A 27,914-nucleotide genomic window follows, 5' to 3' on the forward strand; every position below is an offset into this window, starting at 1 on the left:
AACCCCTCAACAGTGTATGGCATGCAGAGCAAGAGAAAGTATGCAAACCTACAAATCATCACCCGTGAGAACTTGGCCTGTTCTTTCTGCCCCTGAACCCCAACAGTCAAATAAACATATAAAGACTGCCACCACTGTTTGGCAACCGCACGAACTCTCTGCTGGTATTGACCACGAAGAAATAGTGAGTATAGATTTATTTCTGGGTAAAATATGTAACTATCTGGATAAACTGAATGATTTCAAGGCAAAGACTATGCAATGCATTCAATTATGCAAACGTAAAGAATCTGCTACATTTGTGTGTCATTTTGGCTTGACATTTCTGGAAGATGTAACTTTTGATGGGGGAATGTTATATTTAAAACACGCAACTAAAAAGAAACATCTTTCTACAGCTTCACAACAAAAGAGAAAGACCATAATTACAGCCCTCTGAAAGAACGCGCAGTCGTTACCAGCAGAAACTGAAAACAAGGTCTGTCATTGTGTTGACTAAATGCTCTGTAATGATTAAATGAATGGGTGACTCTAAAGGTAATTGAAATTATGCATTTTTCTTCTTCTTCAAAAAAAAAAAAAAAAAAAAAAAAAAGCCTTTCATCCATGCCTGTAGGCTTGGGATTTATTTTGCCTCAGACCTGCAGTTTGTGAAAACATCTGGGTGTGTTTACAGAGACCTTTCCCTGGATGTCATTTTGGGGGAAGAAAGAAGGCTTTTGGAGACAGACCTATCTGTTTAACACAAACAGCTAAGATTATGTAAAGGAATCAATACTAATCTTATTAGGGATATTTTGGTTGCATATTTAGATATAAAATATATTTTGTGGGATTGTGTAGAAGCATTAAGTTTGTTTGTGGTCTGATATTACTGCATATTAATACATATTTTAAAAATTATATCCATTTAAAAACTACAAACAATGCAATTAACCACAGGGGGAAGAGTATATGGGCCATAGGAGAAATGGTCTGTATTACAAGAGACAGGAAGAAATCAGGGTGTATTCACGAGCAGGATGAAGGTCTGTGCAAGAATCTTGTGAGGCCTTCGTCAGGCAGCGCATGAGGGCAAAGGCTGAGGAAGATGTGGATGAAGAAGATGAAATATATACCGCATCGCAGAAGATGCTCGTTGTTTGTTCCTGTCTTTTCACACGGTGGGATTGTTCAGCAGTCTGTCTCTTTGTTATTGCAGAATGGCAGAAGTGGTGGTGGGGGAAGTCGAGCTGACTGTGGATCAGTAAACAAACAGTCTTAGCTGTGGTATGTGCCATAGATAACAGAAAGCCTGGGGACAGGAGTGTGGAAGAGCTTAACAGTGTAGGGATATGGATCTTGGGGAATTTGTGTGAGAGTTACACACAGAGTTTCAGTGCCACTGATTCTTTTTTATTTTAATGTTACACTTTGTACACCCTGAACGGTCTGTTTCCAGTCTGTACAGTTTTCTCTGCTTGTAAGCCATTCTGCATTTAAAGTTTGGAGACTGGTCTTTATTATTTCTTGCCTGGTTAGCACTAGAAATATAAAGTACTTTTAACCGAGTACTGTATCCATAGCTCATGAACTTCATGGTATGATTATTGTAATCGCCTTGATTCTCGATTGATCTTTCTGCATCTACATGAAAAAACTAAACTAAAAATGAAATTCGACTTCTAACCACTTCCATATTAAACAGTGTACTGAACATACGAGTACATAATTAATTATTCAAAGCCTCCAACAACCACAATGAGAAATACAAGATTTAAAGTCTTTAAAGCTGGCAGGTGTTGTATTGTACTCCACGTTCTGCAATATCCTCCCTGATGGCTCTAATAATGTCCTCCAGTTTGGCAATCTCATTGAATTTCTCTTCTTTTTGCCTGACAAGATCCTGGATTTTATTTTCCAAGTCTGGAAAAATGGAAAGAAACAAATAACAAAACCAGAAAATGCATCCTAATGTTATTTTCCTTTGCATTTTGATGGAAGAACATTTTACAATTCCACAGTATCCACTGTGAACAACTGTTGGTTAATTAATTTAAAACGCATAAAAACACATCACAAAAAATGAGGTTCACGTAACCCTCAATTCGCAATCTTACAGGGTGTGATCATGTCAACAAGACTTGACCACTTGGCTGCATATATATTTTTATCTTACTCTTACATCCCAGTTCTATTCCTGTGTCATGACAGCGGTAATTCATTGCATTTACTTTTAACTGAGATTCAGAAACATCACCTTTGAAGCATAAATGTGAGAGGTATTATTATAAACGGATGCCAACATATATATGCTATACAAGTTACCTGCAGCTTGGTTCATTTTATCTGCAACGTCTTGTACAAGATCGTCCGCCTGTTTCTTGAGCTTGCCCAGTCTTTCTTTCGCCTCATTGGAAAGCCCTTGTCCCTCCTCCTTCTCCTGTAATTTGTTGAATTGTTCATTGACGTCATCTAGTTGCTGTCAAAGAAAAAGTCATCTACAATCAGGATGTGATGACATATGGATTTTGAAGGACAAACAAATCAGGAAATCACCACAGTTTGACCTATCCAAGTTCATTGGTGATATAAACAAAATATTTTACAATATACACTACTCATCCCAGAAATACCGTGTGTTGAGCAGGAATCCTCAACTCCAGATGTTGCTGACCACTCTGTTCTCTGGCTTGCAGTGCACCCCAGCTCTCTGAATAATGTGATTATTATATTATTAATGTAATAATGTAACCTAATAATGTGCTAAATAAATGATAGTTATTCGTGGAGATGGGGATAAAACAAGATTAAAAACTGTTTTCTACATCTTAAATGGGTATAATCCTAATCAAAATAAATCTATAGGGGTTAGCTTAACTTAATTGCATATCGATGGTGAAATGTGTGATCCTTTTTAATGACATTATGTCCCCAGAGGCAGATTAGCCATTACTTTGTCTAATTATATATACACATTAGTATAAATCTGGGAGGTGGTAAACTGATCTGTCTGCAGGGATGTGGCAGGGCAGGTAGGCAGCCCAGAGACAGACTCGGTGAAGCATGGAGTTTGATTAGACGTGAATTTGCCAGTTTACCCTCTCGGCCTCTGTGGCGGTGCTCAGGGCCGAGTCTGCAGTCGCCTTTGCCTCCTTGCCTTGCTGTCTGTTCGTTTCAGTTTTGTCCTTCAGTGCCTCGATTTCGTCCAGCAAGTCTTTCATCTTTTCCAAGTCCAGATCATTTTCAGTGTCAGTTAACTTTTTTTCAGCCTATCCGTAGAAAAATAATTTTCCAAATAAGTCCAAATTTGTGGAACACTTTAAAGCGTTTTGTATATTGTTGGATGGGACTTAAAATCTTTCATACACAGTGAAATCACATTTTTAGGACTCTTTTTTATATATATATAGACAAGCCCCACGTGTCTTCCTGTGAGAATTAATCTGTTTCAGAATGGGGTGTGTTACTTTCAGGATAACCCTTATTAACATGATTTATTTGTTGTTTTTGCTCTGTAGCTCAGGAAAAGCTGCACTATACCGCCCTCTGGAGGTCATACTATATAAGTATTTCATGGAATCAGAAGTCACTACAAAATGCAATGTACATGCAAGATAAGATGGGCCATAGATTAAATACTATGAAACATAATAGTAAGTCGAAAATAGGCACAAATCCATATATCAGGGAATGTGTAAAATAAAAATGAAACACATTTGTCATATGTTCTGTTCTTCATGTTGTTTTTCTTTGCCTAGTAATGATAAGAAGAACAATAATACACTGTGTTAATATTTACCTGTGTGATTTTATCATTGATGTCTGTGGTGCTCTCTTTGGCCTTGTCCAGTGCCTTTTTAACATTGTCCTGGGTCTTCTTAGCATTGTCTAAAGCCTCCTTAAGTTTACTGAAGTCAAGAGATTCGGCCTTGTCCCTTAAACACACACACAATATCACAAGCAAGGATTATTATTAATGAATTACAGTGTAAACCGTTAAATATATTGTATTGAGGAACAACAAAGTTGGCATAAGTCTGCTTTATCTATTGTGTAAAAAATAACACAGTCTTTGTATTGTATCCGTACTTTTGAGACGACTTAGCTATAAGCATAAAAAAAAAAAAAACACCCACGTCAGTAACAATACTATGTTACACAATAAACTAAATGCACATGTTCAATAAAACTGGGTGAAGTTACAGATCAAAACACTCAAATTCTCTAAAATATAGATTGAAAACTAACTTTGCCTCCTTTGCCTTTTCCAGGAGCTCCTTGGCCTGCTGGGCCTGATCGGTCACGTTCTTCAAATCAGCCTCCACTTCTGTGCTGCTCTCCAGAAGGGTCTGGATCTTATTAATCATGTCCTGCACATTTTCGGGAGTGTCTGGCAGCTTGAATGAGAGCACATATGTGGCCACTTTATCAATGTCTTCTGGTTCCACCCTGTCGGCTGCATCAAAAAACGGGAGAAAATGTGTTGTGATAAGGAGAAGGATGCATCAGTCTTCAAATAATCGCACTGTTAAAACACAAGGCAAGGCTTTCAACACAGAAGAAAGAATGAAAACATTATTCTCATAAGTACCACATATCCAAATATATACAGTTAAAAAATCTATCATTGTTTGAGTGGCACATCTTAAAAAGTATATATGCCATTTGGACTTGGGCAGAACTCTCAGCAGTGCTGGAGACAATAGCGAGATGGTAGTCATTGTTTGAAAGTGGTGTACCTGTTAAGAAGTCCCGGACCCTCTTTATAAGAGCCTGTGTGTCCTGCTTTTCTTCCTCAAACTTGTCCGTGGTGTTCTTTAATTTCTTCTTCAGCTCTTCTGCTTTATCTTTGACTCCCTGTGTTTTTTGCTTTGCATCAAGTATCTAGAAATGTAGAGACATTTTATAATTAGACGTCCAAGTCTCCTTTAAACAAAATGATGATCAAGATAACATTTTGGAAATATAAGCAAGTATACTTTTAGTGTACCAGTAAATGACACAAGGGTAAGTTACGAATATTCTTGTGAGCTGGAATGACAATTCTAAAGCGAGTTAGAAAAACTGACACCTCAGTTGCAAACCGATTCACACTGGTCACCATACAAATCTCAATTCCAGATCAGCTGTGTGTTTACCTTATCACATTAAATTGCTATTACAAGTTGCACATTGAAGAACAGCATGTTTTCCCTGTGTGTCTGATCGAGGTCACTGCCTCACTGCGTTACTGTACTGTGCCAGAGTTCAACCCTGATACCCAGAAGAACAGGGTCTGATTAGAACCAGTTCAAGCTAGCAGCTTTGGGCTAATACATCATATGGAGCCCCCATATATGTCCACATCAAATTTACTCGTGCTTGACCATATATGGGTCCTGCTCTGGAGTTGTCGGGCAGGGAGGAGCAGACTCACACAGTAAAGCCTGTGATTCTTGATATCTCTTGTCCTGCCAGCATAAACAGGCTTGTACTTCTTTCTCTAGGACTGTGGGACGGCCCCATGATTGGTACTCATTGCAGCTGCTCCTTAAATTCCTTTAATTGACCCCAGATCTCTTTCTCCAGATTATTTTGGACTTTCACACATGTTCATATTTTGTTTTTAAAAACACACAATCAGGTATCTCTTTGCTGGTGGCAATAGTTCAAGCTTGTGACCTTAAAATAATCAATGTTATTCTGTTTATTCTGCTTTAAACTATATTTACACCATGTTTAATGAATTAATAAAAAAAAAATGACATTGTGAAACAGGCGACTGATTTGGTGGTTTGTGTAATTTGTTTTGTGGGAATAGTGACAGACGGTGCTACTGCAACTGGGAAAAGATTGCCACCAACCACACTCCTACTTTAAGGATGGATGTTAACTATAGACACTGATCTGCTTGTATTTTTGGATTGTACTCTCTCTTTACTCTCTGTAAAGCATCCAGTGACCAGATCATATACTCACAAAAGACACTAATCAGTCCTTTCTATGAATAGGGATTTGAAGTTGTAAACTTATTTCTAATTTCATTCTACATACCTCTCTTTCAGAGTCCTTCAGCTTATTCAGCAGGTCATTGATGGATCTGCCAGTTTCCTTTGCTGTGTTCGTAGCATTCTGCGCCAGCGGTAGACTTCCCTCACAGCCAGGACCCCCGCACTGTCTATAACCGAGCCAGTCTCGGCACAAAGCACCTCCACATTTCGCAAGGGGGCACGTAGTGTTGCCTGGAGCGCCGCAGATCTGAAAAGGGCCAGGAACACGTCAGCCAGTTTAGGGCTAGACCGACACCAAACTGTCACCTGTGCCAATCTCAGAGTACCAATCTGTAGTCTGCACTGATTTCATTTATCGAAGCCACTTTATACTTTCTAGAAATCAAAAGTGAGACAGTACAATTTCATAATTTGCGATTTACGGGTGGGTCAAAGTTCTGATTTGGTCTTAAAGAAGTTAAATACAGTGTTTGTTTCTATCTTATTTGGAACACAATTCCAGATTCATTCTGCTGGCGCAATCTTGTCTGACCACAAAGCACTCCTCTGTGAAGAGGCCACAGCACCATCACCTGGTCTTCCCCTGTCGGCCCCTGGAGTTCGGACACTAAACTTCCAGTGTCTCAGAAAAAGATCTGTCTGACCCATCGGTGTCCTCACTGATATTAAAGTAGCTATTTAGAGTGATGTATCTTTCCAAAAGTGTAAGCTTCTCTTTACAAGTCAATCATAAACCACATTCAATATGGTTTCTCAGCAAAAAGAGAGCCTAGAACTGCTTCATGTTTCCAAATCAAAGTCTTGTGTTGCTCTTTGATATTTATAACAATGCATACTCACTTCTTCGTTCAGATTTGCCACACTCAGTGCGTTCACTTTTTTATTCAAAGCTTCCCATTCGCCGTCTAGACACACCTCATCCAGCAGGGCGATCACTTTTTCCCTGGTAGTCTTTGAGTCATCCAGGAAGGGTTTTGCTTTTTGTATCTTTTCCTCATTATCGTTAAAATCCTTATGGTGTTTTTTAACTGTATCATATGCATCTAATGTTACAAAAAATAGAATAAATATATAAAGAAAAGTAAGATATTTTAAAATGTATTTCTAGGACACACATGAATTGCTTGAATTATAAATATTTCTCATGTTTTAATTTAGTTGAACTTACCCAGTAGTAATTTGCGGTCAAATGTTGGAATGGTTTTCACTTTGTCAGTCAGATCCTTAAAAAACCTGTTTAGCTCTTGTCTAATACTATCAATATCGCTGCTCAGCAGGGGAGTCAAATCCATCAGGATCAAGTTTGGATCGATGCTATCTTTAAATTTGCTGAAAAAGAAAAACAAAACATTTTCATAAGCATAAATGAAAGTTATATGGCATAAATACTAAATAATAAATGCACAACACATATTTCAATTTTTAAAATATACAGCGTATACAGTGTATATTTTACAAACAAAATAAAAAAACAAACATTTTATGATGATAATTCTTAAGGGGCGAAATATTTAATCCCAATTATTTTAGGCCTACAAAAATGTATTAAGCCCCCCAAAACTAAATAAATAAATGAATATCAAATTATGCCCAAAACACCTCACATAACCATCAAATTACATACATTACATGTGAAGCAGTAGTATGGCAACTTTACTAGTTTGTGAGACTTCTATGAGGCATTTAGGGAAAAATCAAGAAAAAATCCATAAATCACAGACATACACAACAAGAAATAAGCTCACTTGATGTCATTGCATAACTGTTCGGCCTTTTCGATTTCCCCTATGGATGCTATCGGGGTGTCCAGGATATCCTGAAGCTCCCCCAGCTTGTCCTCCAGGTCCTGCATCTGGCTGTCGTAGACGGACACGTTGTAAACAGTGCACTGAGAGCGGCTGCCGTTTATCTTGCTGAAGGCGCTGCGCAGGCCATCGATGGTCTCGTCCCAGCGGCGGAAGCAGGGGTGGCAGGGAGCGCAGGCGGGAAACCGGTCACTGAAACCTCGAGCGCACTTGTCACAGAAGGCACCAACCACGCCGGGGCGGCAGTTACACTCTCCAGTGTATCGGTCACACGTCGGCCTCTCCGTCCCCTCGAGGTTACAGTCGCAGGCTGTGGAAGACAGAATCAATACTCTCGAGTCAATTAGCCATTAAGCCAATATTGTAAGACTCTCTTTCATGTCGTTTTCCTAAAACCAACATCAAGCTTTATCAGAGCAGAGTGTCAGTCAGGCAAACTCAGGTGCTCGGAGCTCAGATAGGGCGCAGGATTGGTTTACATTCTTTGCTCTTTAGCCTCAGCGGACCCGTGATATGGTGCTGCGCTTCTCTTTCATCACTCTAATCCACATTTCTCTGGACGACTGTCATTCCCGTGGGTACTTACAAATACACTGTAGTAAAGGGTTCCCGAAGTAATTCTCCCCACATTCCTCACACCTCCTGCCTCCGAATTCAGGACGACAGGAACACTGCCCGGTGTTCTGTGCGGTGGATAATTAAAAGACAAATAAGACATGACGGAAACATGAATTGAAAAAACTAAAAGATAAAAGTGTGTAGGATAGAAGATGACGAAAGAAGAAACAGAAAAATAAGGAAGAAGACGAATATAAAGCAAAGCATACAGATTTAATTAAATGAATAATCTATAGGGCACATCTATGTTGGCACAAGTTATACCTCGTTGCACTGCTTGCTCAGTGCGTTCACTGGGTCACAGTCACACGGCTGACACCCTCTCCCACTCCCCAAGTTCCAGTATCCTACTTCACACTGGATGCAGTTCGTCCCAGTCACATGGGGTAAGCAGGGGCACTGCCCAGAAGACGGGTCACAGAGACACACTCCACCCACTCGGCAACTGCCGCCGTCGGTGCCAAATTCACTGCACGAGCACGCTGAAAATGAAGCAGAAATCAGACGGAGAAATCGAGGGTTACTCCACTGGAGGAAATGCAGACGGACGATCAGCTTCCTGAAAGTCTGTGATAAACTTTATAAACAGCGTCGCCACATGCGTTTAATTTACATCGATATCAAATGTATACGCGATGTCCTACCTCTGCAGTCTTGGGAGACAGCTGATCCGAAATACCCTGGCTTACAGAGCTGGCAGTTGTGCCCCTCTGTGTTGTGGAGACAGCGGAGACACTGCCCTGTGAGGCCGTCACAGGATCCCCTGTCCCTGAGATCGATGTTGTTGTTGCAGGCACACTCCAGACAGCGATCCCACGGCTGTGCCAGGCTGCCATAGAACCCGGGGGGGCACTGGTCACACCGAGGGCCTGGACCAGGAAGAATAGGTTTATTTATCCATTCCTTATCCACTGTATACCCTCCCATCCACCCCCACCCCCTGGAACAGCACTGATTTCCCTCTTGAATGGCTCTTGAATGACACTTGTGTCTCTCTCTCCATGCCACCCCATTTACAATGCCTCATCCCCAACTTTATAATGAGAGTGGACTGGATGGTGTTTATGTCCACTATATTGTATCTATTGCACTGTACTTATCCACTGGACGAAAGTGCCACAGAGTCTAAGACTAGGTAAGCCTAGCTTAGTTCACCCCCGGTATAACTCTCCGTCATCTAATAGAAACTTTTCTAAAGAAAGGAATGGGAGAGACACCACAGATAGTTTTAGATAAATGGATGTAGCCCATATTGTGGAAATAATTAATTGAGGCATGCTCGTGTATTATTTACATTTAAAACAAATCTCTCCTGAGTAACTCTTTGTAAGTCCTTTCAAAATCAGAAACTCTCTGACCTGAATAGCCATCTCTGCAGTTACAGACCACGTGGAGGGAATTTTGGTCCTTGCTGCAGGAATGTGCGAAGTATCGGCCGCTGGCTTTGCTCTCAGGACACAGGCAAGGCTCGCAGGGCTCCCGGAAAACTGGGTCCCCATAGTATCCTTCCAGACACCTGCAAGCACACACATCTTGGTCACAGTCAGTCCTACAGCGTGCGTTTCGTAACCCAAGCGTCCGACACTCTGCGCTTGCCTTTCACAGTTGTTCCCGGTTGAGAAGCCTCTGCAATCGAGACACGCTCCGGTTGTCTGGTCGCAGAGCTGTGCCAGGCCATTGCACTGGCAGGGGCGGCACTGGGGGAACCCAAAGTAGCCTGGCTGGCACTGGCTGCATTGGCGTCCCGAGACCTTATTTCGACAGGGACACTGTCCATTCACCTGGTCACACATTTCGCTGATGGAGCCGCGGGGGTCGCAGGCACAGGCTGCGGGGAACAGAAGCCAGAGTGGACTGTGAGGCAGTATTTACTGAGACAACTGTTCACTCTTTCCCTCACAGACCTGTCCAGGAATCTCCTGATGTCGAGCTCTTCCCCTGTTGCTCAGACACCTTGCTAACCTCTCGCAGGGTCTGTTTATGCTATTTTCACTTTCACCCAAACCCCTATTAAAGATGATTGCTGAAACGGAATCCTGTACTGGGTTCCAAAGGCTGCCGAGACGATATGAAAATATGGTACCATGTCTTTCTTAGCAGGAATAAGTGTTCTCAAAGGACCACCTTACGTGTGCAGCCGTAAGGGCCGAATCCAAATGTTGCGGGAGCACAGGTGTCACAGCAGCGACCGATCACGTTGGGCTTGCACTGGCAGCGACCGCCAAACTTGCTGCACGACGGGCTAATGGAGCCGGCAGCGTTGCACCTGCAGGCTGCCAAGAGATTGCAAAAGGAAAAGGACAAAAATAAAGAGCTTGTTTTCATTTAATTAAAGAAAACAATGTAATACTCTCCCCACCTGTGTGTTTGTTTGTATTACAGAGCTAGGCAAGTCAAGGTACGTTATTTTCCTTCATTATACAAAGATTGTAACTACTGAACACATTTCAAAGAGACATATACATGCAGTTGATTGTCGGGGGGTTTTCAAGGAAGTGACTGGATGGCATCATGGTGTACAAGCCTTTGCCTGGTCTTTTCATGGTCTAATCTCTTGCACGGATATGCTTGCAGAGAACAAACGTGTCCCTATATCCTCCAGTCTGTGCTGGGGCCGGTCCCAGAGAGTTGGCTCGGCACTTACACACAGCACCGTAGTGTATGCGAGCGGACATGCTGGCTATCAGCCTCTCGCACACGTCTGGCAGGATCTGAGAGCCAACTTCAGTCGCAATCTCGATGCACCGGTATCGCTGGTATTCATCCAGGTCGGTTTGGGAGCAAAAATTCTGAAGGGATTCAATCTTTGGAATTAAACCCATCTGGAATGAACCAACAAAACAAAACAAATACAAAAATAATCCATCAATTACTGTTTACAAAAACATCCCACAGCAACAGTGATACTTTCAATAATGCAGACTTTTGTAATCTGATAGAGTAGAAGTATGTGGATAGTGAAGCTCTTTTCTAGCATCTACTCTACACCCATCTCCGATTATGTGTTGTATCGGTCTTGTATCAGTTTGTAATTCATCATGCAAGGGATCTCAAAAGACACACAGACTTAGCTTTGTGGAGTAGGCTTGGCCATAAACACCTGATACAACATGTATACAACTTACTGAATCAATAAGAATGTGGGAGGACTGTGGATTTGCATTAGAGGACTTTCTAAAAGTGATGTCCACATGGTATTTCCCATTCTGGTCCAGGCAAACAGGAGCATCCAAAATGGCAATCCTGGAAACAAACAGCTATTCAGTGCCAATAAAGCACAGCACTCTATCCATGTACTGTACTGTTTGAACTCCACTAATAATGTTTTTATTTATCTGGCTGCTGCCTTCCCCCACGGGAAAGTATATATTGGTGCATAAGGGAAACCATTGTCTCTTGTGTTGTGCTTGTACGAGTGTAACCATGCAAAGTGTGTTAAAGGTTTATTCATTTACTTTATTTTTGTATACAAATAAAAATGGATGGATTGATTGATTGATTGATTGATTGAACTATTCATGGTTTTAACTTATAATATAGCTCTGTCTGCTCACATATGTGAAATTGGAAAGAAGCGTACCTTGCCGAAGCGGACAGAGTGACTGTTTTGGTTTGAGTTTCCTCATATGGGCAGCGTCTGTCGTCAGGAGAGTTTGTTGGGGTAATCTTTACATTTGCCACCCAGTCATTTGTAGACTTGAGAATGCATTATAGACAAAGACACAACACAGAACATCAGTTGATTAATTAATTAATTTATCTGCATGGTTATATTTGTTCAACATTTATCGCCAATGTATTCCATCTCTTAAACCGATGCTTACCTCAGGTTCATAGCGAATAACCATTGTGAAGTCCAGCGAGGCGGGAAGGTTGGTCACCATGAATCTCAGGCCGGCTCCATCCTGCACTCTGACAAACCCGGGTCCGGTCCATGTAATAGGTCTGTCTGCAGCTCTCTCTCTGAACACGATTTGCAAGGGAAAGCCCGGGTACAAAGGAATGGTGTTCTGCTGCAGGAACCAACAAGGGAAAAGAGAAATTCACAGAGCTGACTGCAGTATAACATGGTAAAACTACAGTGAAGTATAAGAAAGCAAAGTGAACTCATGGCCAAGCATAGAGGGGCATAGTATGGTAAAGTGTAGTAAACCATAATGCAATGCATGGAAAACCATGGTCTCTATATAACCCTGGTAAAACCATGGGGCAAGAGAAGAAGTTGGCTGCAACGGATTTTTTTCCGTCTGGTTTACGTCACACACATTGATATATTTAAAGGTGCAGAAGAGGATACATGGCGCATTTGATATAAAACCCTCCGAAGGGAGTTCACGGCCTGTAGGAGGCTTTAGAAATGACTTTGCAACCACCTCCTCATCTCGGCCCTTTTGGAAAATCACCCTGGCTTTAGATTACTTGTACGGGCGACCGCCCAGCAGATCCTTTATGGACCAGCCAGGGGAATCACATCTCCAACCCTGAGGTGCTGGTGGCATGTCGTCTGCGCAGTGAAACAGGCCCTGTGGGAGGGACGGAACATTTGTCTGTTCAATAAGCAGGAGCTGGACCCAGCTGTCACCGCGAGGAGGGGCATGGTACTAGTCAGTGATTATGTCAATCTGGAGGTCCATCAGAGGGGCAAGGAGGAAGCCTTCAAGAACTGGCACCTTCAAGATCTGGGGGAGCTTAGGATCCCGTGATGGGACCCACCTCCGGGGACGGCCATCTCCCCCTGCTGGAGCCCAAGTCCGAGATCTTTTAACCTTTTTTTAACGATTGATTGCTTTTAAAAATTATATTAAAAATGATTTTTAATTGCTTTTAAAGAATGATTTGATTTTAAATGCACTTGGTTGTTTTGATTGTTTGGTTGTTTTTGTTATGTTCTTTTGTCAAATGCATTGACCGTTTGGATTTTAATTTTAAATGCATCAGATTGTTTGGGTTTTGTCTTTATTTTATTGTTTTATTTGTTTTTTGTTTTTTTTATCTGGTGCATTTTCAGTTACTTTCAATGCATTTGACCTTTTTTTGTTGGTTTGGCAGTTTGCCTGTTAAACACATTTGTTTTGAATGATAATTGCACATGTAATTTGAGTTTTTGTATTTTTTGGATAATTTAAATCACGTTAAGATTTTAAGTGATTTTAGAATTGTCATTTTTTTTTTTTTAATCATGAGCATTAAAATTTTGTATGTTTTTATTTTGAAAATGTAAAATACTTCTCCATTAAAAACAGTATTTAGATTACTTGTGCCTGTCTCCTTTCCCGGACGCTACGCTTCGCCACTCTGGTCAAGACGAACCTCCCATTGACGAATTTGAAGTCGTATCCTTTGTCCCGGAAATACTTTTCACACTTTGGCAGGGCTGGGGGCCCAATCTGGAAAAAAGACAATTATGTTCCATCTCCCAAAATAAGCAAAACACCTCTTTCACATGAATAACAGTAAGATAAATAAATAATACATGAATAATAAATGATCCTACAAATGCAAAATGTTACAAGCACAGATGTTCTGGACATCTTTTATATGCTTGCTGCACAGATGTGACATTGTTTGTTCAAAGGAATTTTGTTTGTTCAAAGGCAGAAAGGACTAGACAGTGAAATCAGAGGACTATAAAACTTGACTGGTCATCCATCGTGCGTGTAGAGCAGGAGCAAATAATGAATCGTAATTGTTTTTAAAAAGGAAGATAACTGTTTACGGCATCAAAGATGAATAATAATTATTATTATTGGTGATAATATATATTTGTGAGTGTGCATATGGGAGTACATACTAACCAGGGAGGCATAGCCATTCAAAGGTGCCGCATGTTCAGCTTCATAAAGGTAGTAATCCAAAGGAGCAAAAAAATAACCAAATTCTGGTTCGTTGCACCGACGACCAACGATATGAGGCAGGCACTGACACTGCCCGTCCTCTGGAGCGCACCTGCACAGGCACAGAGAAGTGCAATTACACCTTTAACACCCCCCACAAAAATGGCATGGTAGCCAAGTGAGCTTTCAAACTTTTTTTTACAATGATTTGTCCCACAAACCCATGGGAAGTTTTCCATTTGAACACAGAAGCCTTGAAAAGCACGGTACATACATGCTGACATGCGCCCCTCCAATGTCACAATCGCATGGAGAACAACTGTACACAGAGTTTCCCAGGCCCCAGTATCCAGCCTACAAAACAAAATGGAAGCACACTAGTCAGGTTTCCGTGAAGTATTCTCTTGCGATAAAAGTCCTGTCAAATAAAACAAACTTTATGACAGGCTTGATAGAAACCGCAAATATCGACTGAAATTAGAAAACATCTACCCAACATTTTTACCTTCAACAGAGATGGATTTGTCCTACAATTGATATAGTCAGTTATGCGACAAATGCCAGTGGAATAGGGTTTTACTGATTACTTATGCCTTGTCGAATAAGTTTACAGTCGTGTGAAAAGTGAAAAATTATGGAAAAGGGAAATTATATCAAAATTATATTAATAATTTAATTGGTAATATTTCTACTTATTTTGCTACAGGACAGTTGAATGGAAATGCACCTTAGCTTGGAAAATGCACATTTACTTTTTATGAGAACCTAAGAGTTTTCACACAAAACATGTTCAATAAGTGAATGGAAACGGAGGGCAAATACAATATGACCAATAGATCAGTGCAGGGAAGTCCTGACTCTGAAGGGCACAACTGTCGTGTTGGGTTTGTGCTGTAGGGTTCTTGACTGTGCATCCTCACCTGCTTACAACACAAGCTAGAAATAAAATGCCTAATTGGTTCAATTTGACCCAATAAACAGTTAATTTTTAGTAATTGAGACAGGTGTCCACGATCAAGGTCCCTCTGCAAGCCTTGAGACCTACCAAGCACTCATCACAGAGGGGGCCGGTGGCGAAGCGCAGGCAGTGGCATTCTCCGGTCACCTGGTCACAGGGGGAGGGCGACAGCACACTGCCCAGCCTGTTGCACCTGCAGACTGCAAACCATGAGGATGTTAAACCCAGCTCAGCATGTTCATGGTGCACAATGGAGAATAATGCAATCTGGACCGTAATTTACAGTACGGTTATTTTTTGGCGCATGCAGCTAATACAATTTTTAAGAGTCTTCTTTGAAATAGTGCCCCTCAGATATTAATTTACACCAAATATTGAACCAATATTCAAACAATCAAGTCAATTATTACACACATTTAAGACAATGAATCAATTAATTCAAGAAGAGCAATATCGATTGCCTTACCTTGGCATCCTTTGGGATCATCTCGGCTTATCCCGTAATACCCAGGTTTACAGCGATCGCAGCGCACTCCCTCCACATTGTCCTTACAGATACAGTGGCCAGCCACCGCCCCGGCCTGGGGGTCTGAGTGCGGCTTGCACAGCCCATTGTTCACCGAGCCCTCGGGGTCACAGTCACACGCTGGAGGAACCGAGGAAAGAGGAGTGTAAGGCGAGAGCAAACCTGCCTTTTCTTTGGTTTTATTGAGAATTGAATTGACAAAAAGTGAGTCATATCTTAAAAGAAGTCAACCACAGCTTCCTCTCTGGAAAACTCCCGAATAGACATACAAGAGAGAGAATACTGCACAAACTAAGCAATGAGCTGAAGCCATGACAGCAACCGCAGCAGCAAAGTAACTCTGTAACTTTGCAACATACTTTGCAATGGTTCCATCACAATAAAAAAGGTCAACTGCTGTACTCACGAATGCAGGAGTAAGGGTCATTGGCAGGCCGCCCGGGGTCATGATAATAGAAGGGCCTGCACTGCTCACACTTGGGTCCCACCCTGTTGTTCTGGCAGTTGTCACAGACTCCTCCGCTCACCCCCCCACTTGCCAAATACAGCGCCATGTCAAAATGACACTTTTCTGAATGGCCATTGCAGTTGCATCCTGGGAGAAAAAGAAAATAATTTGCCCATTCCTGGATTTTACGTATTGAATTATTATTACTCACATTTCCACAAATTGGGTATGAAACCTTTCTTGATGGGGTTGGGGGGCATTTGGTGAATTTTCAGTTGATTCATCATTACCCATATATACTTTTGGATATGAATTCACAACAGTGAAACTGTGCGACAACACCTTTGAATGGATAAACAAAATGGTAAGACATGTTTGAGCTCATTACTTTTACAGACGTTTGCGGTAGAGGTCTCCGCAGGCCTCCAGGGGGAGTCGTTGTAGAAGTCTTTGCAGCGCTCACAGTTCAAGCCCTCTGTGTTGTGCTGGCAGACACATCTACCGTGCACCTGCAAATAATCGCACCATGTCTTTAAGACTGATCTCATTTACAATCATGTCAGTTTATTAACAGATAAAACGTTTTACTTTTTTTGTCCATGTTCTAAGTAAAAAACGATGAATAAGATTCCTACCATCCCTGTCTCTGAGAACACATCCCCCCTGGTCTGGTCTGCTGGCATGCACTGGCTGGCGTGGCCATTGCAGAAGCAGCTCCCGCGCACGACCATCTCGTACAGAGCGTAGTAATACTTGTCCTGGGGATTACGCTTGCGTCTGCCCAGCAGGGTGTCTCCCAGAGTGAGCAGCCGGGTGAAGTTTATCCGCAGGTTCGTCAGGGTTATGAGCTCTAGAGCGGAGGACAAGCGCTGAAACATGGAACTCTACTTTGGGAACTGTAAATCAGCCCCCCCACGTTACGTTACTTAAATATACTGAAGACTAAAGTTTGTCATGATGCTTTTTAACAAACTTTCAATGTTGTTTTAATATCCTATAAAACTATTTGAAGTATGTATTCATATTGGAGATGTATTATTGTTGGTTGCAACACTTATAATCATTTTTAAACAGTATATTTGTATTCACAAAATTACTATTATTATTATTATTATTATTATTATTATTATTATTTACTTTCGTAAAAACCCATTTACAAAGTAAGGGAAACACCAAGGAGCTCACCTTGTATGTGTGGAGTGTATGGGTTGTCTATTTGGAAGCTGGGATCCAAGGCTTTCAAAACCACCTGCAAGACACTTACATTCACATCCTTGCTGAAGGTGCAACACCTGGGGTAAGAGGCCTCAGACAGATTAAATACTACTAATAAAAACTATGACACTTCAGCCTGTGAGCCACCACTACAAAAGACACATGCATATCTACATTCAACCCTTCCTTTGAGTCTTACCCTATGGTGCAATCGCCTGAAAAGAGGGCCAGCGCATTAAAGGGAATTAGGGTTGTACAGGTAAGAAGCTGAGGCCGTACCTCCCCGTTGGTGGAGGGTTCGGTCCCCGAGTATCTGGAGTCACAGATGACATCCTCGGGTCGGTTTGCCAGACCCTCTGAGACGAAGGGAAAAGCGGCCCTGCAGTCCTGAGCGAAGTATCGAAACACCTTCCAGGTGCGCCCGTTGTCTTTGGATCTCTCGACCAGCATGGCGGCGGGCCGGAACGTCTGAGAGGAAGTGGGGACGGGGGGGACATTGTCATAAGAATGAACTGATCATTTACCACTGTAAAACCAATACAACTGTTTATAGGTACAAACACTTTAGCAATTTTAATAATGGAGGTTTTTTTTAATGTTTATTTTCAGGAAGTTTTATAGAATACAGGTAACATCCGACCAGTGAAATATGATCAGGACCAAAGACTGAACATTGGCTGTTCAGAGAGTTGCTTTGTTGGGGGATCAGAGGGGTTTAAATTGACAGTGTGAGAACCCCAGTCTCCAACTGTAAGTCTTCTGCTTTTCTGTATTATCTAAAAGATAATTATAAGCATTTATTTAAACAAATCTTACACTTCATGTGGAAAAGTATGTTTTTCTGGTTAGTTACGAATCTCATAAGTAACATTTTTTGTTAACATACATTTTTTAAATGCTGATCCTTTTCTCTATTTTAACATTTTAAAGTCTCCCAAGATGACATTTAATAACATAAGGGGCTCTTAGACGATATTGGAAATGTGACAATTGTATTCTTATGCCTAATTCAGTTGTAGACCAATGTTTGTGAATAAAGTACACTTTTGAAGTAAACTTTTCTGTAATACTAACTTTCTTAGTGGGTGAATGTGGTCATAAAACCAAAGAACGGTACCTTAAACGTCAGAACAAGGTGGCTGAACTGAAAGAGCGCTTCTAGATCTAACTGGATGCTGACGTGTTCCACTCCTGCAGTTCAGAAAAAGCCATAGTTGACAAGTGGAAATGAAGAGTATGTGCATTGAGGAGGGAAACAGTGGAAAACAGTTAATTTGGACAGAACAGTGCAGTGGACTTAGCAGTGCTGTAGAAGCTGACAAACTGGGATCCTTAAGAAAAACAACAACATCCTGATGATGTCCTTGGATCAGGGACTTACTAATAACCAATTGGAATAACTACAGTCCAGGTGGTCTTATAGGTCGCACAGAAATCACCAGTTTATAAAGACTTGGCTGTGTTTTGGTAAGTTGAAACATCTGAATCCTCCTCCGCCCTCAAAGGTCAGACTTCCCTTATTGCATAAAGCGACTGAATTAAACAGTAACTAATGTCTAAAACCTACCATTTTCTGACTGCCACCACTTCAGTTTACGATCGGGTTCAAAGGTCGTGATTATATTCTCAATCTGATGGCTGTTGGGGTTGTTGTAGCGATTGTACGGGTAGCGCGAGTCACACATGAAGCACTTCTGTTCGTTCTGGAAGGGGATTAACAAAAGTTGTTGTTTTAATAAGACCTTTTTAAAAAGTAGGAAAACATTTTCTGTATATTTACAGTGAAATATGCAATGAAAGTATGATTTAATATTATAACTTTATTAGTATAACGCACTATAAAGCATTTTATGTAAATTATAAATGGTCATAAAATGGCAATGGAGAAATTATAGAACATGTGCAACCATTTAGCAAAGGAAGACAGAGAATGTATTTTTTGGTTGTTCTTAAAAAGAAAATTATTTATTAGAGCAAGTAAATACATGAGACAAACATTCAAATAGTTCAGATGAAAAACTCAATCTATTCCACCTTTTAGTCAAATTGTCAAAGTATTGTTACACTACTTAGGAACAACCATCATTGAACAAATAAATACAATTAATGAAATATACCAAGTAAAGAAGATAGGAAATTCAGAAAAGTGGGAATCACAGGAAATCACGGCTGTCGAAGAGCATAAATCAGACAGCAATTCGCCCGACTGATTCAGCCCGCCTTATACAGCTGGAATGCCATAGCAGCTGCAAATCTGAACAAGTCTTCACAATGTATGGGAAGAAAAACACCCAGAGGTCAAATTCTATCCACAATATGCATTCTGTAATTCCTATATCTGGAAATACAATTGACAATGTGCAGCCCCAGTCTGAAAACTGACAGAAAGAAAAGCCCCCAACAGCATTATTTATTGTTAACTGACAATTTGAAACATGGATTTCAATGTTAGTCATCCAGTCAATTGATTAAAGTCCTTACCACACAGGAAAACGGTGTCAAGAAGACTTGTTTATTCATTCATGTATCTTTTAAACTTATCTATTTAATACATGTAAGAATAGAACAGCATTAATGGGGGAGGGGTAGTCATAACATCATTAATACATTATTTGATGTCTTTTCTCCCAGTTCTCTATTTTTTTCCCCTTTTCTCTGTCTGTTTACTAATCAGCAATTGTGATTCCCCTATACTTCTACTGAATCACCCCACGGAAAGAGCGAAAGCTGGCATCAAACAGACTCCATAACAAATCAAGCGGATCAAGTCCTCGGGGTCCGAAAGAGATTTCATTTCATTTCATTCCACCTCAGGTCTTAATTACTTCACCAAAGTCATTATTAGGATAAGAAGTCAAGTCACCAGTTCACTCCAGATCTTAATCAGTCACTAATTGACGGGTACCTATGCCAACTGCAGGAACCTGGCCTCCAAGGACTTGGGTTTGCCTTCCCCTTCCCAGACAAATCAGAAGAGCCAGCGTGGGTTGTGTTTGTGGTGGGTTACGGAGTCCAAGGGCATTTGAACGCGTTGTGAGAACAACCCAAATCAAAGTCTCCCTCGCACTCGGCTGTTGCACTAACCTCCAGGTATCCTATAATGCAGTACTTCTGGGGCCCATCGATGCCGCAGGTGGAGGTTGCCGAGATCTGCGCGCTGCGGCCCACCATCAGGTCCCCGAGAGGAGGATGGCACGATCTCACACTGCACTCATCCTGCCCGCACACTGTGGCCACCAGCACTAGACAATGCAACCCCAGGAAAACAAAACACCAGTCAGGGAATGCATTTTATATGGCCTCTGTAAAATTAACGAGAGTATAATTAAGTTCTTAAAGACATTCCTAACCTAAGCAATGAGTTTACAAGCGCACAGCTTTTGTTTTATGCGAAATATGTGACTCAGAGGCATGGTGCCTCCTTGGCTCAATCACTGTTCAACTGGGTGCAGTCTGTTAAATGCAACACAAATAAAGTGTTGCTCTTCCATGCCATTCGGTGTTCCTGAGACATGACAAAACTCGCTTTTTCTTGGTGAAGGATTAATCTCTCTTGCAGACATGATGAACTGATCACATGGTTTTGCATTTATATATACCTTCCTAATACTGTACTTCATCTTTATTGTATTGTCTCTTTGACTCTGAGACACTGTTAAATAAATGTTTTCATGTGGGTTTAAATACAATTAACTGTCCTCTTGAAAAAAACATAATAAAACCTGGAATACATTTTCTGTCAAAAACCACATATTTGAAATATTTTCAAGCTAAGATTTTGAAAAGAGAAACTTACAAGATGTAACAAGCAGCTGCAATTCCTGCATATTCCTTTTTTTCATGGCTAAAATGTAATGAAAACATATTTTAATTAATCTCTGGAATTTTTGTTTTCTTTTAATGTAGAAATCATTACATTCCTTGAGATTAGCATACAACCCTAACCAGCCGCAGTAGCCATAAATGCTCTTCTGGACTCCAGGTGTAGGACGGTCTTGTGAAAATGTAGTTAAACTCTACGGTCCACGTAAATGTGAAGGGGAATCTGTATGAGCCTGTCAGATCCCAAGTTAAAATACAAATCTAAAAGATCAATTATTTTAGTTATTTGAAGTATGAGAAAAACAAGCAAATTCAATAAATCATAGATATCGGCATTATTGTAACTATAGTAAAACATGATGCATATGTGTTTGTTTGAAGCCAGTTAAATTAAATTAATGAAATATATATATATATATATATATATATATATATATAAATAGGCCATTCCTGTGTGTGGTTGTGTCAAGATATTGTATAATGTTTCCTAAATGTTTATCAGCACAGTTTGCACGCTGCACGGTTGAGAATGTGGCAGCTATGGACAGGACCGGGACCCAGGCCAGCACAGGTCAGGAACAGTTGTAAACTCTTCCTTAATACTCACTTTGACTCCAGCCAGGTTTCAGTGTGACAGCAGGCCCTCCCCCCATTTAATTTTCAAATGCTTCTCCTCACAGTCTCTCACCATGTGTGAATATTGGGCACTTCACTACTAGCACTAAATCTCCTCAGGCTGCGTACACAACGCACTCAAATAGTCATTGAAAGTGAAAACACGTGCTTCAAAGGCGAGAAAAATAACCATGTCAACAAAAAGACTGATTTAAGCTCCAGGATGGGTTTGAGAATTAATGTGTCTTGCTTGCTTTCTACATAGAAAATAACTGTAAATGCCCTTGATACATGGTAACAAAAAGTGCCATTTAAACAAACCATTTGATTAACACTAAAATCACTTTTTATTATTAACTCAGATATTTTAAAAAATCCAATAGTTATTTATGAGTTCTTAGAGAGAACACTTCAGTTACCACTAGTTTTGACAAACAAGGACAAGGGGGTAAAAGGGGGAAAAGGATTATATTTTCAAAGCAGATTAAACTTTAAAACCCAAGTCTGGATGCTTTACTGTTTTTGTATCTTGGGTTCAGAGATAGCAGCCAGAGTTCTGAAGTTATGGAGACAGGTGAGGGTGGGGATCTGAAATGTGAACCTTTAAAATGTTCAGGACTACATAAAGTATTCACAGTCTCTTCTGTAGTATCTATATGAAACATTAAACTATTTATCAAAGGCAAGATGACCCCCTGAGCCATATTGTACTGTATGTATATAGGCTACCTCATGGTACTTTCAAATGAATAAAAAATAAAACAAAAAGTTAAAATAAGTGTATAATCCACATCTAGCACCCTAAGAGTAAAATCTGAACAGAATGCAAAAGACACAGAGTTGTATTTTAAAAAGCAATCTGAAAAAAATAAAAGCATGAATAAAGCAATTGCTTGTTACCTTCATGTTTCAAATATATTATCATCCTGAACAAATGTACTATTAATACTCCTTCAATCCTTCAACACATAATTATACATAGCAGTTAAACTTTTCATCACATTCAGTACACATCCAGCACTGCACAAAACAAACCAGAAAAGAAAGATGTTTGCTAGTCATTTGTACTTACAAAGCTCTTATTTGTAGGTGATGTAAGTTTGTAGTCAATTTAAAAAATCACCCCAAAGTATTACAGTATTTCTATTTTCTAATATTAGAAAGTATCAGAGAATTTGTATTTGAAAATATTTGCTTAAAAACAGCTTGCATTATTCCATTGCATTTGCTCAGATGGTGCAATTGTAGGGTACTTACCTGCCCTTGGTTATGTCTTCTGAAGCACTGCCACTTCTCCAGAAAAGAGGGAGTTTCTGCATGTATAGACACACCTGAACTCCTCTCAGAAATAAAGGGAAATGTTTACCCTAAGGCTGCAAGGTGGAGAAGATAGGGTTTCTTTCACTTCTGACAGCTAAAGATCTGATTTATGATTTATCATCCCTTGGACAGTGTACATGTTGACTGTGTATACCAACGGAATACAGAACATTGGAAAACTATTGAATTAAAAACATAATTGCTACTACTACAACAACTACAAATCGCCTCCTTTACTACGGAGAAAAGAGATGCCATTTTCTGGTAAACACAAGTGTCAAGACACTAAATGCACAATGTGGCCATCTGTTAGATGATCTCCCATTCCAGGTGTGAATATGTTCTTGTAGATTTCTCCTCCGTTCTTCTTTCAGGAAACTTAGGTGTAATCTAATTGAATAGTGTAAACTATGGGTGGTGATTCTTATGATATGTAGGCCAGGTTATTTATTTTCCTGTTAAATTTGTAATTATTTAAATAGTTTCTGGTTTCATTCAACAATCTAATAAAAGTTAAAACTACAAGACAGAAATTACCTGCTCACATTACTCCTCCCATGTATAAGCTTGCCATCTTAAACATCCGCTCACTACCTAGCAAAGCAGCCTTAATAAATGACACCATAACTGACACACACATAGATGTGCTCACCTTGACTGAGACCTGGTTAAGACCAGACGAAACTATTGCATTAGTAGAAGCCTCCCCTAATGACTTCTCTTACTGCCAGAAGGCCCGTGCAACAGGCCGCGGGGGGGGGGCTGGCCACCATCTACCGCACAGACCTGCGCCTCTACTGAGCCATTAGACAGCTTCACATCTTTTGAAATTCACCAGGTAGAACTTAGGCTTAATCCACCTCTTCAGCTTATAGCTATTTATAGGCCACCAGGCCCCTATTCCTTTTTTATGACCGAATTTAGCAATCTCTTATCTGACTTAGCCATACACTATGATAAACTCATTATTTTGGGAGACTTTAACATACATATTGACATTAAAGACGACCCCCTCACTGTTAGTTTCTTGTCCCTATTGGAGTCTGTAGGCTTCACTCAGCATGTGTCAGGACCAACACATCATCACAGTCACACACTAGATCTAGTTATTACCCGTGGGGTACAGATTCACAACCTAATAATATCACCCCAAAACCAGACGATTTCCGACCACTGCCTTATTACATTTGAGCTGCCTGGAGTAGAATCAGACACACAGGAGAGGAATATAGAAACTCGCTGCCTAAATCCCACTGCTATTCATAAATTCACTACCCTGTTGCCAAATGCTAGCTTTATCAAAACAGGATCTGCAGATGAATTATTAAATAATTTCAACAATACACTAAGCACTGCTTTAGATACAGTAGCCCCATTAAGGACACGACAAATTAAACCAACAAAACACTCACCATGGTTTGACGAACTCACTGGCTCACTTAAAACAGAATGTGAGTGTAAATGGAGAGAAACAAAACTAGAGGTCTTCACATGGCATGGAATGACAGTATAATAAGATACAAGCAGCCCTGTCCTTTGCTAGATCTCCTACTACTCCAATTTAATAGAGACGCATAACAATAACCCACGTTTTCTTTTTAATACAATAGCGACACTTACTAACCAGCAGGTAAAGCCTTCAGAGGTTATCCCCCCCAATTTCACCTGTAGTGACTTCATGGATCATTTCAATAGCAAAGTTAACGGCATTAGAAAACAGATAGAACAGGAAACATACACAGATACTATAGCCGACACATGCAGTCCTTCACAGCCCCGGCCTACCTTGGACTCGTTTAATGTAGTAAATCCCCAGGAATTGGCCTCCTTAATTACTAAAATGAAAACCACAACCTGTGCACTAGACCCTATACCCACTAAACTGCTAAAACAATCTCTGCCATTAATTATTCACAGAATACACAATATTATTAATGTCTCTTTATCCTCAGGATCTGTTCCTGATTCATTTAAAATAGCTGTAATTAAACCACTTCTTAAGAAACCCAGTGCCGACCCTAACCAACTTAAACACTCGACCTATCTCAAACCTTCCCTTCCTTTCTAAGCTTCTAGAGAAAGTAGTTGCAAACCAACTGCAAGCTTTTTTAACCGATAATCATCTTATGAAGAACTCCAATCAGGCTTCCGTTCCGGCCATAGTACAGAAACGGCTCTGTTAAAAGTATTGAATGACGTGTTTCAGTCCTTCTGATGTAGGGCAAACCAGTGGTATTATTTTATTAGACTTAAGTGCGGCTTTTGACACAATCGACCACAAAATCTTGATACACCGCTTAGAAAACCGTATTGGCCTATCTCGCAATGTGCTTTCATGGTTTAAATCATATCTGCCAAACAGACTCCAATATGTAGAGATTAACGAGAACAACTCAAATGTAACTGAGGTTAAGTACGGAGTCCCACAGGGCTCAGTCCTCGGACCTATACTTTTTTCATTATACATTTTCCCTTTAGGTGATATCATTCGACAACATAATATTAACTTTCACAGTTACGCAGACAACACACAATTATATCTGTCAGTAAATCCTAACAACACCATAGACCTAGAAAAACGAATGTGCTGTCTGTCTGAGATTAAAACATGGATGACAAAAAAATGTCTTATGCTTAATTCTGACAAAACAGAAGTGATAATTTTAGGAGACAAAAATCAAACTGTTCATCATGCACTAACAAAACTGAGTAATGATAACTTTAATTTCTCCCCTAAGGAGATGACACGAAACCTGGGTGTCATCTGTGATCATAATCTATCTTTTGAATCACACATTCAGAATGTGTCGAGATCTTCCTTCCTCCAGCTTAGAAACATTGCTAGACTGAGACAATTCCTCTCGTTACAGGACACTGAGAAATTGATACACGCATTTGTTACATCTAGATTGGATTACTGCAATGCCATTCTGTCAGGCAGCACAAACAGAGCTATTTCTGCACTTCAGTTCGTCCAAAATGCTGCTGCAAGAATTCTAACAAAAACAAAAAAACATGAACACATCACTCCAGTATTGGCTTCTCTTCACTGGCTGCCCGTGCACTACAGGATAGACTTTAAAGTGCTCTTATTAACATTTAAAGCACTAAAGGGACTGGCACCTCCCTACTTATGGAATACACTCCAGGTCGGCCATTGAGATCACAGGAAGCCGGTTACTTAGTGCTCCCTAAAATACACAAGAAAAGCGCAAGTGGTAGAGCATTCAGTTATAGGAAGCTGTGGAACAATCTTCTAGCCAATGTAAGAGATGCCCCCTCTGTCTTAGCCTTTAAATCACGGCTGAAGACTCATCTGTTTAGTCTCTGTTTTTCTAGCCCATAGTGCCGCCGGTGTGCCATGGATATGCAATTGCACAACTGTCTTTGGAAATGTCCTTCACTGCATGACCAGTATCTGAGCACGACTGCCCTCTTGTCTTCCAGCAACAGCCTCCTCTGAGGGTCCAACGAGGCACCTCGTCCCCCACCATGGAAGTCTGATGAGGCACAACCCATCCCAGAAGCACCTCACCACGGAGGGTCAACAGGGCATCCACACCCAAGGTTTGACGAGCCATCGCACGAGAGGCCTCCTCCAGAGGGAAGAGCACAGCCAGCAGTACCGATCAAGAACTTTCTGATCTCCTTGCTGCTGTAATAACTATACTGCCTGGAGGGGAGGCAACCATTAGGCCTAGGCCTTAAGCTGTGGACCCCCAGAAATTCATTTTCTCCTACATGCCATCCATAGGAGTTTTTTTGTTTTTCTCTCCTCTGTGCCTAAATGGTTTATTTACTTAAATGTTCACTCACTTTATTCTAGATCTATATTTGATTTTATTGTATTTATGTTTTTTATTTTGCTATATGTTTGTTGTATGTTTACCAGTCTGTAAAGCGCTCTGTGGCTACCCTGCAAAGGGCGCTATACAAATAAAAATTGATTGATTGATTAACCCACTTTTTACACCCTCGAATCACTGTAAAACTTCAGCTTGGAGCTTATCTGTTGCATACTTTCTATGCCAAACACAATCAACAGATGGGAAAACAAGTTTCAGACTAAACAGGAAAAAAAAAAAAGTTTAGAAGATTACTAAATAATTCTGATGTGAACTATATAGACGGCATGTGTATTATGTGTATTAGGTAGTTTAGCCAGTCTGGGACATGCTTTCTGAAAGATTAAAGACTTCCGTTAATAAGCAACTCAGACACTTGTAAAGTAACAACTTCTAGAACCTCGTCAGTGTAAAGTTTACACCAATTCACACAAGAAAACCAGTCAGCTCTCCTGGTTTTTTTTCATGCCTTGGGTTTCTTCCAATTACTTTCCACATCCTTAGAAGAGGATCAACTTTGCAGTACAACTACAAAAATAACCGTTACATGTTAGATAAAGTTAAATTAGATACACACACCCGGTGTTTCCCATAGCTAGACTTTGTCAATCAAAAATGGGGTGCAAGTTTTGGGAAACGCTTTAAACACCAGTCTCACTTTCTTAAAGAAAATACATTTTACTAAACTATTTAACATTGTTACTATTTCGATACCATGGCTAACCACTTTAAATATGAACTTGAACAGAAGAAGTACAGCTCGGACTGTCAACCTGACAACCAGTATCTCCTTCGCTTCATAAAGCAATGAAGGGTGTACTGATTATATAATGAAGGAAAATACATAAATACACGACTCCGTTTAACACACTTTTTTTTTAACTGTAATAAGCTCTCATCATCCATCTCCACCAATCAAAACCTGCAGAGCAACCG

At 40.5% G+C, this 27,914-nt stretch overlaps 1 protein-coding gene across 1 annotated transcript; it reads right to left on the bottom strand.

Moving 5' to 3' along the window:
• Window positions 1-1,375: 1,375 nt before the first annotated feature.
• Window positions 1,376-21,543, bottom strand: lamb4 (laminin, beta 4). The gene is made up of 34 exons (XM_066723948.1): window positions 21,173-21,543; window positions 20,461-20,618; window positions 18,944-19,079; window positions 18,494-18,567; window positions 17,656-17,844; window positions 17,347-17,410; window positions 16,797-17,011; window positions 16,550-16,670; window positions 16,120-16,308; window positions 15,654-15,833; window positions 15,275-15,387; window positions 14,504-14,583; window positions 14,191-14,341; window positions 13,651-13,782; window positions 12,220-12,408; window positions 11,976-12,091; window positions 11,521-11,638; window positions 11,040-11,217; window positions 10,525-10,668; window positions 9,992-10,223; window positions 9,754-9,911; window positions 9,040-9,264; window positions 8,660-8,877; window positions 8,364-8,460; window positions 7,718-8,087; window positions 7,141-7,301; window positions 6,813-7,015; window positions 6,016-6,219; window positions 4,722-4,866; window positions 4,231-4,438; window positions 3,782-3,917; window positions 3,081-3,251; window positions 2,308-2,461; window positions 1,376-1,905 (listed from the first exon to the last, which is right to left on the bottom strand). The coding sequence occupies exons 1-34, from the start codon at window positions 21,216-21,218 to the stop codon at window positions 1,766-1,768; spliced, it is 5,415 nt and encodes a 1,804-aa protein (XP_066580045.1). The 5' UTR covers window positions 21,219-21,543; the 3' UTR covers window positions 1,376-1,765.
• Between the last annotated feature and the right edge of the window lie 6,371 nt (window positions 21,544-27,914).

The sequence above is a fragment of the Amia ocellicauda genome, chromosome 15 (assembly GCF_036373705.1).
Source record: "Amia ocellicauda isolate fAmiCal2 chromosome 15, fAmiCal2.hap1, whole genome shotgun sequence".
Lineage (NCBI taxonomy): Eukaryota > Metazoa > Chordata > Actinopteri > Amiiformes > Amiidae > Amia > Amia ocellicauda.